Here is a 13,147-nt window from a genome sequence, read left to right as displayed (position 1 = left end):
AGAAATCTTCCATTTTCTGCAAGTATGAAGAAAATATATCCAAACTTTGTTGCAATCTACTACAGATGACACGTAGGCTTTTGCGGAGAAGCCTGTGCCATCCGCAAACAAGGATTTTTGACATCCCTGAGATAACTCAGGTAAGCCAGATTAGAAACCATCGTATATAACTCTTTAATGAATGTTCGAATCCTCTGAGCAGAATCTCAAATAGAGAAACTTTAAAGTAGATGGAGTACCGTGTACCTTTTAATTCCGCTCCTAAATGCTTATCTTTGACAGATACGCGTATTTCGACTACCACTTGCAGTCTTCTTCAGTGTCAGTTACTCGTATCCACTGGATACAGAGTGGATACGAGTAACTGACACTGAAGAAGACTGCAAGTGGTAGTCGAAATACGCGTATCTGTCAAAGATAAGCATTTAGGAGCGGAATTAAAAGGTACACGGTACTCCATCTACTTTAAAGTTTCCCCATCGTATATAATTGGTTCCAAAATGCTGCCTTGAGGAACACCAGCTCTTACAGGAAGTCTTTCAGGCTTGGAGTTTTGATAATTAACATTAAGTGTACGATTTGACAGATAACTTTGGATTATTCTAAAAATGTATGTTGGAAAGTTATTATTTTTTCTTTAATTTTACAATCAAGCCTTTTCTTTGTCTAGAATAGCAAGACCAGTAGAATAGTATTCATATTTGTTGAAACGAATAACATTTGTTACACGTAAAAGTTGATGAGTGGTCGAATGTCCATGTTGGAATGCTAACTGTTCATTGGCAACAATTGAATTTTCGTTGATGTGGACTATCATTCTGTTCAAAACGACCTTTTCATAAAGTTTACTGATTGAGGAGAGCAAACTGATTGGACGGTAGCTAGAAGCTTCTGCAGGATTTTTGCTTCAACAATGGAATTAGCTAAAGTTTTGAGAGCATTGTCAATATCAAGTTTTGTTCGCAAAGAAATGCTGACATCAAGATTACTATCGATGTATGTTTCATATGTATTCCTGTCGGCTCGGAAATAATTGAAAGTGGAGCTGAAACTGCCTGCTACAATATCGGCATACGAGTTTGCTTTGGTAAATCCATCGAACAGCTACCCGACGGAAGAAAATCGGCTTGTTAATGAGCATGATCATAATTTACCTGGTGGGTATGATTCTTAAGCAAGCAATCGTTAACTGTAGAATGAGCATTGCTGGGTATTCTGCCAGAGGAATTCCTTGAACGAAAGACGTTATCGGTCATTTGTCTGGTACGAGTCTCGACGATTCGCTTTCACTAAGGGCAATCCCTTAAGTTAGACCTATTGTTACGTCCGCAATTTGCTCATACAAATTGTTTGGTATCTTCCTTCACAGGAAAGAAATTCTTATCGTGAGAAGAACCTCCGTAAATCATGCATTTAGCATCCATGTTACCGGCAAACATACCTGCCCCCAAAACCTACGGATTTACATTGACATTTATAATCAACGAACAGGGAACAAAAACATGATAGAGCACAACATACACAACAATATCGCAAGTCTCCGGCAATCGCACTCGCCATTGTAGAGGAACATGGTTCTTGCTGTAGCTCACGGTGAATCAGGAACGCTTCATGTTCTGCTAGACGGCTACCTTGACGGCCACACCATCGTAGCTGGGAGGGAAGCGGAGTCCTTGGAGTAAAGATGATCACAAAACCCTTGACGCACTGGTCGATAAAGAAATAAAATGTTGGAACTACATGTACGTATCATTCTCCAGTCAAAGTGATGAATTGATTGCTGCCGAGTTGATTGTGAAGACAGATAGATGATGACATGCTTCGTCGAATGAGTAGTTCGCTTTTTTCACTGCGGTCTGATCCGCTTTGTACATTTTCGATCCATTTCGATTACACTTCCTAACGGCTGGTCACGGTACAGGGACATTTCTTCTTACGTTGTGTTTGGGTAATTAATTTAGACTTTTACGTTTGACCGTCCGGCCATGGCGGAGGTGAAGAGTCAACTGACTTTTATTGAACAGATACAACACATCAGCAGATAGGCAACACATTTGCACAAACACTTTTGTTAAATTGAACTAAATAACATTCTTGAGAAAGTCCTTTCCGAAGAATGCCGGATTGGGTTCTTTTGGCCATAATGATTACTTGAACTGGAGAAAATCCAAGTAAATTCTTTATTCAGTTTTTGATCTCTTCAGGTGACATACTTACTTACTTATTTGGCTTTACATCAATTATCTTGATAAAGCCTCGCCAACAATATTTCGCCAATTCCCTCGGTTCATGGCCGCTTCTCTCCATCCTCGCCTGTGACCCACGCTCTCCAGGTCCTGGTGTACCTGATCAATCCACCTAGCTCGCTGCGCCCCACGCCTTCTTGTTCCGACCGGATTCGTGGCGAACACCATCTTTACAGGGTTGTTGTCCGGCATTCTTGCAACATGCCCTGCCCAGCGTATCCTTCCAGCTTTAGCTACCTTCACGATACTGGGTTCGCCGTAGAGTTGAGCGAGCTCGTGGTTCATCCTTCGCCGCCACACGCCGTTCTCCTGCACGCCGCCGAAGATCGTCCTTAGCACTCGGCGTTCGAAAACCCCAAGAGCTTGCAAGTCCTCCTCGAGCATAGTCCACGCCTCATGCCCATAGAGGACTACCGGTCTTATGAGCGTTTTGTACATCGTGCATTTGGTGCGGGGGTGAATCTTTCTTGACCGCAGTTTCTTCTGGAGCCCATAGTAGGCACGACTTCCGCTGATGATGCGCCTTCGTATTTCCCGACTAACATTGTTGTCAGCCGTCAACAAGGATCCGAGGTAGACGAACTCGTCCACCACCTCGAAGGTATCCCCGTCTATCGTAACACTGCTTCCTAGGCGGGTCCTGTCGCGCTCAGTTCCGCCAACCAGCATGTACTTTGTTTTCGACGCATTCACCATTAGCCCGACTCTTGTTGATTCGCGTTTCAGGCGGGTGAACAAATCTGCCACCGTTTCAAATTTTCTCCCAATAATATCCATGTCGTCCGCGAAGCAAACAAATTGTCCGGATCTCGTGAAAATCGTACCTCGACTGTTAAGTCCGGCTCTCCGCATGACACCTTCAAGCGCAATATTGAACAACAGGCACGAAAGTCCATCGCCCTGTCGTAGTCCCCGCCGAGACTCGAACGAACTGGAGTGTTCGCCCGAGATCTTCACGCAGTTTTGCACACCGTCCATCGTTGCTCTGATCAATCTTGTGAGCTTCCCGGGAGAGCTGTTCTCGTCCATGATTTTCCATAGCTCTATGCGGTCGATACTATCGTATGCCGCCTTGAAATCGATGAACAAATGGTGCGTAGGGACCTGGTACTCACGGAATTTCTGGAGGATTTGCCGCACGGAAAAGATCTGGTCCGTTGTCGAGCGGCCGTCGATGAAACCTGCCTGATAACTTCCCACGAACTCGTTTGCTATAGGTGATAGACGACGGAAGAGAATCTGGGATAGCACTTTATAGGCGGCGTTTAGGATGGTGATTGCACGATAATTTTCACACTCCAGTTTGTCGCCCTTTTTGTAGATAGGGCATATAACGCCTTGCTTCCACTCCTCCGGTAGCTGTTCCGTTTCCCAGATTCTGACTATCAGCCGATGCAGACAAGCGGCCAACCTGTCCGGGCCCATCTTGATGAGTTCGGCTCCGATACCATCCTTGCCAGCGGCTTTGTTGTTCTTGAGCTGTTGAATGGCATCCTTAACTTCCCCCATCGTGGGAGCTGGTTGATTTCCGCTATCCGCTGTGCTGACGTAGCCATCGCCTTCGCTGTCCTGACCATCTGTGCCTGTGTTCTCTGCGCCATTCAGGTGTTCATCGTAGTGCTGCTTCCACCTTTCGATCACCTCGCGTCCGTCCGTCAAGATGCTCCCATCCTTATCCCGGCACATCTCAGCTCGCGGCACGAAGCCTTTGCGGGATGTGTTGAGCTTCTGATAGAACTTCCGCGTTTCTTGAGAACGGTACAGCAACTCCATCTCTTGGCACTCCACCTCTTCCAGGCGGCGCTTTTTGTCCCGGAATAGGCGGGTTTGCTGTTTCCGCTTCAGTCTGTATCGTTCCACGTTTTGCCGCGTACCATGCTGCAGCATTGCAGCCCGCGCTGCATTCTTCTCCTCTAAAACCTCTTGGCACTCCTCGTCGAACCAATCGTTTCTTGAGCTCCGTTCCACATATCCGACAACGCTTTCGGCAGCGTCGTTAATGGCTGCTTTGACTGTCCTCCAGCAGTCCTCAAGAGGGGCCCTATCGAGCTCGCCCTCATCCGGCAACGCTGCCTCAAGATGCTGTGCGTACGCATTGGCGACATCCGGTTGTTTCAGCCGCTCGAGATTGTACCGGGGCGGGCGTCGGTACCGTACATTGTTGATGACGGATAGTTTTGGGCGCAGTTTCACCATCACCAGGTAGTGGTCGGAGTCAATGTTGGCGCCACGATAGGTTCTGACGTCGGTTATGTCGGAGAAGTGCCGTCCATCGATCAAAACGTGGTCGATTTGCGATTCTGTCTGCTGAGGTGATCTCCAGGTGTACCGATACGGGAGGCTGTGCTGGAAATAGGTGCTACGAATGGCCATGTTCTTGGAGGCGGCAAAATCTATCAGTCGTAGGCCGTTCTCGTTCGTCAGCCGGTGGGCGCTGAACTTTCCAATCGTCGGTCTGAACTCCTCCTCCTGGCCAACCTGAGCATTCAAATCTCCTATGATGATCTTGACGTCGTGGCTTGGGCAGCGGTCGTACTCGCGTTCGAGCTGCGCGTAAAATGCGTCCTTGTCATCATCAGTGCTTCCGGAGTGTGGGCTATGCACGTTGATTATGCTGAAGTTAAAGAATCGGCCTTTGATTCTTAACTTGCACATTCGTTCATTGATCGGCCACCACCCGATCACGCGCCTTTGCATATCACCCATCACTATAAAAGCTGTTCCCAGCTCGCGTGTGTTGCCGCAGCTCTGGTAGATGGTATGATTACCTCTAAACGTTCGCACCAATGCTCCTGTCCAGCATACCTCCTGCAGCGCTACGATGTCGAAACCGCGGGTCTTCAGTACATCGGAGAGTATGCGAGTACTTCCAATGAAGTTGAGAGATTTGCAGTTCCACGTACCGAGTTTCCAATCGCTAGTCCATTTTCGTCGCTGTGGTCTTTGCCGATTGTTCCGGTCCGTATTCTCTCGTTGACGTTCCTGTGCTGATGTGTTTTTACGGCTGGCTCGCAGGGCCTGACACCAACCCCCTAGATTTCCGGAGGACCATTCCCCCTAAATGTTCGGAGGGCCATAGTGCGCAGTTTAGCTTAGAGTCCTTCTCTGGCACTCGGACGATGATCAGCCGCCCCTGACATGGGGAACAGACGCTGTTGTGAGCCGCTCCTAACGTGGAGTACAGACGCTCCAGGTTTGCAAAAGCAAACCCCCCCTTCCCTGTCAGCATACGACCAAAGTTCCCACCGGGGGTTGGTTACCCGATCTTCCCCAAGGTTACTCGTACCCCGGCCAGTACCACGAGGAGGTAGGGATAGGAGTTGCTGGGCAAGAGGCTAAGGACCGCACAAAGGGGTCTATTTTATTCCTGCAGGTACGCGAGGTACCAATGGTACGCCATGCCCAGCCATTTACCGCGCCATTATATGTCAGGTGACATATAGTCACTTGAGAGACCTTTCAAGACGACTTTGAACAAACGTTCAGTTTTGTCGTCATAATTTAAAAAAAATGTGCTTCTTCTCTTCAAGATGTTTGAAAATAAGTTCGCGATCTTTGAGAACTTCCGGCAAAACGCGACAGTCTCCTTTCTTTGCGATTTGGGAGGAGAACTTGACTCCCCTAATGGAGTTCAAGATCTCCTGCCTAAACCCTCAAATTCGGAACAACTGACCACGTTAGGCGGCACTCTTTGTTTCCTCACTTGAATAAAAAAAGCCTAGGCTAAAAGCTGCTTCGATTTGATGTTCAGAAAAATTTTCTAGATCATCGAACTGATTGCTCATTTCGATGCAATTATCAACATTAACAATTTCATTTATTTTTTGCGTTCTCATAAGCTTAGTACAAATGTTAAGATACAAAGTGGCCACTTTATAGTAAATTTTAAGTGCCTAAGGAACCCGAAAATCGCCATTTGTAGGATCAATCAAATGCAGAAATCATGGTTAAGGTGACACGGGAGACCGTGTTAATTTCCCTATCTTTTGTCTCACTCTAACAATTATCATCAAAATTTTGTGGGAGCAAATCTCGAGTTTTAGTGAACCGATGAAGCTGAAAAATTTATAGGGTTGTGCACTACACATATAGAATCATAGTGATACATTTTTTGCATCGATATATGGAGTGGTTATTGGGATTTGCTTCTTCAAATGGATAGGGTGATTATGATGACGTCCCGTGCGGCGTTAAACAATTCGATAGTTTTAAAAAATTTAACGCAGATCAGTGAATCAATTGTCTCCCAACACGCAGCAACAAAGACATTTTCACCTCCTATTATTGTTGCAACAATTTTATTCCGCAACATGAGTTTTTCATCACTTGAACAGAATATGACAAAGATCGATCACCACGTGCGCAGCGATTTTCTGCAATTTTCGAGAACTTTCTCCGTCTTGGTAAACATTGACACATTATCAAACAGCATCCATAATACAAATTTGGTTTAGTGTTTAAAATAACTGATTAATCACGAGTTGAAAAGTTTGAAACAATGTTGCGTTCTGTGAATGTCATGACAATTTTGCTTTTGATTGTGTCTTTATCCGCAACAGTTGTGACAAACGGTTGTGAGCGAGCTTGTTTTGTTGTTTGTTTTTCGTCTATTTTGATGATAATTTGATTCACTGACGCAGATGCGTTTTTCATGAAGAATCCGAGAACGAATTTATTGAGGAATTTAGGTAAGAGTTTCAGTTTCTTCACTGACAAATCGCTGAACCAATTTCTAAGAAAAAAACTCTGCTTCTAAAGAAACAAAATTGCAGCTCGTAAAAATTTCCCAAATTGTATGAAAATCGAAATGCGCTGCTATTATTCCGATCACACGCACACTATAACCATAAATTTTACCACGATTATTTATTGTTCTAAAAAAGGATAACTTACCCAATTCCATGATTTTCATTGCGACGACAAAGTTGTAGCTAACTTATTTCACTTGTGATGCAATTATCCTAACGTATAATAATATCAACCAGCTTGTTTTGCAGCGCGGCTAAACGACCAAACTATCCTTCTCGTTGGTCAGGTACATTTTCTAATCTCACATTTATCACTGGTTCGGAATCTCGAACCACACACTCTCGACACTGAAACGGCAGATTAGCTTTCTCGGTTTAGCCCTACCCGTCTCTCGGTTGTTTGAGTAATTGTTACAGTTCCACAAGATTACCGGCAAATAACTAAACCACTCCAAATCACTTGGTCGACAGTTGTGTCCCATATGAGTGCGTCACGTGTATTAGTTCCCCCTCCATTACCCGTTAGAACGTTTTCCGGAAGTGAATTAAGTCGTACGCTGTCCGGACACCACACGTAAGTCGATCTCTTTTATTTTGCAATCCAGAGCTCATCAAAAATCAGTTGTCGCGGTTTTGTTCTACTGTTCGTTTGGTTTTATACTATATCGGCATAATGACCATCGCCGTCATCTCTCTCCATTCATCGGACAAAGGTTTGGATGGTGCAGTGATAGGTTACGGTTCGTTGACTAGAATCGCCTACGAAGGCTTGCTAATCGCGAGGGTGTTGTTGGGAGTATTTTGAGTATTTTGTCAGCAATTCTAGATTGCACGCTATGTAACGATAATTGATGTATCAGTAACGGCGTTTAACTAGACGTGTTTTTTTTTTTGGTCACAGGTGATGTTTAGTAACTTTATCCCTTTGGTTTGTATGTTGTAGACAAGGAATTAACCTGTAAGGAAAGAAAGATTTCTTTTTAATTTTATACAATGCAGATAGATATTGATGCTATTATAAGGAGTGTTTATTTTTTAAAATGGACACTTTGCTTATCATATATCTTTTTAACTTATTCTTAAAATCGTAATTTGTCTTCTGCTCGTCATTCAACTACTATTCCACGATTCTACAATCAATAAAAATCGAACAAAATGCTTTTGGTAGGGGAACTAAATTGGTGTACCATAAATTCCAAAGAAAATCAGTTTTAAATTTTTTTGTTTTTGTTCACTAGAGCGATGCAAATTTTGATATTTTGGCTCCCCTATTCTTGCAATGGTAAATAGCAACCTCCCAATATTTGAATTTGAAATGATTCGTATGAAATTTGACTGTGCACTAGCCTGGGAGACAGCTATATTAAAAATTTAGATTTTCGCTCCAGCTCACTTTTTGGATTGCATTTAGGTTCAATAACAACTATGCACAATTTAAGCTCGATCGGTGTTACTATATTTTAGCGCCAGCCGTTCATAGTTTGTATTGGATTTACTTAAGGCACGGTAAATGGCTGGGCATGGCGTACCATTGGTACCTCGCGTACCTACAGGAATAAAATAGACCCCTTTGTGTGGTCCTTAGCCTCTTGCCCAGCAACTCCTATCCCTACCTCCTCGTGGTACTGGCCGGGGTACGAGTAACCTTGGGGAAGATCGGGTAACCAACCCCCGGTGGGAACTTTGGTCGTATGCTGACAGGGAAGGGGGGGTTTGCTTCTGCAAACCTTGAGCGTCTGTACTCCATGTTAGGAGCGGCTCACAACAGCGTCTGTTCCCCATGTCAGGGGCGGCTGATCATCGTCCGAGTGCCAGAGAAGGACTCTAAGCTAAACTGCGCACTATGGCCCTCCGAACATATAGGGGGAATTGTCCTCCGGAAATCTAGGGGGTTGGTGTCAGGCCCTGCAAGCCAGCCGTAAAAATACACCAGCACAGGAACGTCAACGAGAGAATACGGACCGGAACAATCGGCAAAGACCACAGCGACGAAAATGGACTTGCGATTGGAAACTCGGTACGTGGGAACTGCAAATCTCTCAACTTCATCGGAAGCACACGCATACTCTCCGATGTACTGAAGATCCGCGGTTTCGACATCGTAGCGCTGCAGGAGGTGTGCTGGACAGGTTCGATGGTGCGAACGTTTAGAGGTAATCATACCATCTACCAGAGCTGCGGCAACACACGTGAGCTGGGAACAGCTTTTATAGTGCTGGGTGATATGCAGAGGCGCGTGATCGGGTGGTGGCCGATCAACGAAAGAATGTGCAAGTTGAGGCTCAAAGGCCGGTTCTTTAACTTCAGCATCATAAACGTGCATAGCCCTCACTCCGGAAGCACTGATGATGACAAGGACGCATTTTACGCGCAGCTCGAACGCGAGTACGACCGCTGCCCAAGCCACGACGTCAAGATCATCATAGGAGACTTAAACGCTCAGGTTGGCCAGGAGGAGGAGTTCAGACCGATTGGAAAGTTCAGCGCCCACCGGCTGACGAACGAGAACGGCTTACGACTGATAGATTTTGCCGCCTCCAAGAACATGGCCATTCGCAGCACCTACTTCCAGCACAGCCTCCCGTATCGATACACCTGGAGATCACCACTGCAGACGGAATCACAAATCGACCACGTTTTGATCGATGGACGGCACTTCTCCGATATTACCGACGTCAGAACCTATCGTGGGGCTAACATTGACTCCGACCACTACCTGGTGATGGTGAAACTGCGCCAAAAACTATCCGTCATTAACAATGTACGGTATCGACGCCCGCCTCGGTATAACCTAGCGCGACTGGCCCAACCGAACGTCGCTGCCGCATACGCGCAGCATCTCGAGGTAGCGTTGCCGGAAGAGGGCGAGCTTGACGAAGCCCCTCTTGAAAACGTGGAAAGGAGGACATGTGACGATTGGTTCGACGATGAATGCAGGCAGGTTTTGGAGGAGAAGGATGCAGCGCGGGCTGCAATGCTGCAGCAAGGAACGCGACAAAACGTGGAGCGATATAAAAGAAAACGAAAGCAGCAAACCCGCCTATTTCGGGACAAAAAGCGCCGCCTGGAAGAAGCGGAATGTGAAGAAATGGAACAGCTGCATCGTTCACAAGAAACGCGAAAGTTCTACGAGAAGCTTAACGCATCCCGAAAAGGCTTCGTGCCGCGAGCCGAAATGTGTAGGGATAAGGACGGAAGCATCTTGACGGACGGACGTGAGGTGATTGAAAGGTGGAGGCAGTACTACGATGAACACCTGAATGGCACGGAGAACACAGGCGCCGAGGGTCACGACAGCGGAGGAAGTGGCTACGTCAGTACGGCGGATGAAGGAAACCAACCCCCCATTGGGTTAAGGATGCCATCAACCAGCTCAAGAATAACAAGGCCGCTGGTAAGGATGGTATTGGAGCTGAACTCATCAAAATGGGCCCGGAGAGGTTGGCAGCCTGTCTGCACCGGCTGATTGTCAGAATCTGGGAAACGGAACAGCTGCCGGAGGAGTGGAAGCAAGGGGTCATATACCCCATCTACAAGAAGGGCGACAAACTGGAATGTGAAAACTATCGTGCGATCACTATCCTGAATGCCGCCTACAAAGTGCTATCCCAGATTATCTTCCGTCGTCTATCACCAATAACAAATGAGTTTGTGGGAAGTTATCAAGCTGGTTTCATCAACGGCCGCTCGACAACGGACCAAATCTTCACTGTACGGCAAATCCTCCAGAAATGCCGTGAATACCAAGTCCCAACGCATCACTTGTTCATCGATTTCAAAGCGGCTTATGATAGCATCGACCGCGAAGAGCTATGGAAAATAATGGACGAGTACAGCTTTCCCGGGAAGCTCACAAGACTAATAAGAGCAACGATGGACGGTGTGCAGAATAGCGTGAAGATTTCGGGTGAACATTCCAGTTCGTTCGAATCCCGCCGGGGACTTCGACAGGGTGATGGACTTTCGTGCCTGCTGTTCAACATCGCGCTAGAAGGTGTCATGCGGAGAGCCGGGTTCAATAACCGTGGTACGATTTTCACAAGATCCAGCCAATTTGTTTGCTTCGCGGATGATATGGATATTGTCGGCAGAACATTTGGAACGGTGGCAGATCTGTACACCCGCCTGAAACGTGAAGCGACAAAAGTCGGCCTGATGGTGAATGCGTCAAAAACAAAGTACATGCTGATAGGTGGAACCGAGCGCGACAGAGCCCGCCTGGGAAGCAGTGTTACGATGGACGGGGATATTTTTGAGGTGGTTGATGAGTTCGTCTACCTCGGATCCTTGTTAACGGCTGATAACAACGTTAGTCGTGAAATACGGAGACGCATCATCAGTGGAAGTCGCGCCTACTATGGGCTCCAGAAGAAGCTGCGGTCGAGAAAGATTCACCCTCGCACCAAATGTACCATGTACAAAACGCTTATAAGACCGGTGGTCCTCTATGGACATGAAGCATGGACCATGCTGGAAGAGGACCTGCAAGCACTTGGAGTGTTCGAACGAAGGGTCGTTAACGAGGTTTTATCAAATTAATTGATGTAATACCAACTAAATAAAAATAAATAATGGATTTACTTAAGGGAAAACTTACTTTTCCAAAGAAAAATCACCAGAGGTCGTCCATTGTCCTCTATAGAAATTCTGAATATATTCTCGATAGGTATTTTTACGATGAAGAATATTGCCAAAGCAATCCATTGCATGTAAAAAAAGTTTTGAAGCATAGATTATTCAGAAATTTTGCTCGATTTTGTTATTATTGTTATTCCTTTACATATTAATCAACGCCCCCTTCTAATAGGTTTTCAATGATTACCTTTTTTCACAAGTGTCGGATTGTTTCGCGGTCTTCGGCAATATTCTTTATCGTAAAAATACCTATTGAATTCTGTGTTCAGAATTTTTGTAAAGGTCAATCGGCGACCTCTGGCGATTTTTGTTTGCAAAAGTAAGTTTTCCCATAGTAAATTCCATACAAACTTTGAACGACTGGCACTAAAATATAGTAACACCGATCGAGCTGAAATTTTGCACAGTTGTTATGGGACCTAAACTGCCGTAAATCACAAGTCAGTCCCATCTGTAAAAAGAAGGCATTGAGGAAATAGGCTGTGAAGTTTCCAAACCCGTTTTCCATACGAATATTCAAAAAAAATCCAGAGGATTGGAAAAGTGTTATACGTTGCTTAAATCTGCAGTGGGACTGATATGCGATTACTTTTCATTATGACACAATTTGACTTGCTGTGTTTCCCTATTTTTTTCCGAATAAAACATATTATTTTATCTGCATCTAATAGAGTGATGCAAATTTTGAAATTTTGGCTACCCTATGGTTAAACATTTTTTATTATAGTAAATAGCATCCTCCGAAAGTTTGGAATGATTCGGAAGATATTTGACTGTGCATACGCCATTTGAAGCTTACATAGAGAATAATATGTGAAAACTTTTTATGTTCAGCCCTCTATCTCTTCGTTTTAATATTCTATGGAAAAGTTCATAAACTCTTCTCATGTGAAATTTTCCCAGCTACAAATTTACCAAATACCACATTTTGATTGGACGTCGGGATAAATTGTTATTCATTATCATAAAAGGGGGTTTGCATGTAGTTTGGCATGCAAAAGTGGTGCTCCTGCTGGCAAAAAAATCTCAGCATGATTTAGGCTTTGTTATCAATAATAACAAATTATCCTTACGTCCCACCAAAATGTGGTCTTCGTTGTAGCTGGAAAGATTTCACATGAGAAGAGTTTGTTTGTTGAATATTATGACGAGCAGTTAGAAGACTGAACGCAAAAGGTTTGCCTTTTTCATGGTAATTTCCATATGAACTTCAAATTTTGGCAGAATGATTATCTTCATAATTGACACCGTTTAAGCATAGGGAAGCAAAAACTTCAAAAATTGCATTAGTCTAGTGTCATTCAAAATCGATTTTCCAATTCCCGGATATTTAACGGATACCTCAAAATTTTAAACCAGATAACATCATGGTTCTCCGAATTCATATTTTCCAGGTATTTTTTAATTTGATTTGACTTTCAAAATATTCTATTTTTAACTAGGGATTTTTAAGCAGTATCTTCCAGTGAAAAGCTGAATTGAAATTCCCGGTTTTTCCCTGGTATTTCAAATATTTTC

General features: G+C 44.7%; 1 protein-coding gene across 1 annotated transcript in view; it reads right to left on the bottom strand.

The window, feature by feature from the left end:
* LOC5569374 (glycoprotein-N-acetylgalactosamine 3-beta-galactosyltransferase 1) overlaps positions 1-13,147 on the bottom strand; it is a 60,535-nt gene that overhangs the window by 22,619 nt on the left and 24,769 nt on the right. The window contains exon 2 of the mRNA XM_021844761.1: positions 7,140-7,950. Within this exon, the coding sequence (XP_021700453.1) occupies positions 7,140-7,158 (19 nt within the window). The 5' untranslated portion in view covers positions 7,159-7,950. The remainder of the gene's footprint in view (positions 1-7,139; positions 7,951-13,147) is intronic.

The sequence above is a fragment of the Aedes aegypti genome, chromosome 2 (genome assembly GCF_002204515.2).
Source record: "Aedes aegypti strain LVP_AGWG chromosome 2, AaegL5.0 Primary Assembly, whole genome shotgun sequence".
NCBI lineage: Eukaryota > Metazoa > Arthropoda > Insecta > Diptera > Culicidae > Aedes > Aedes aegypti.
This window is presented reverse-complemented; position numbering and strand designations above follow the sequence as displayed.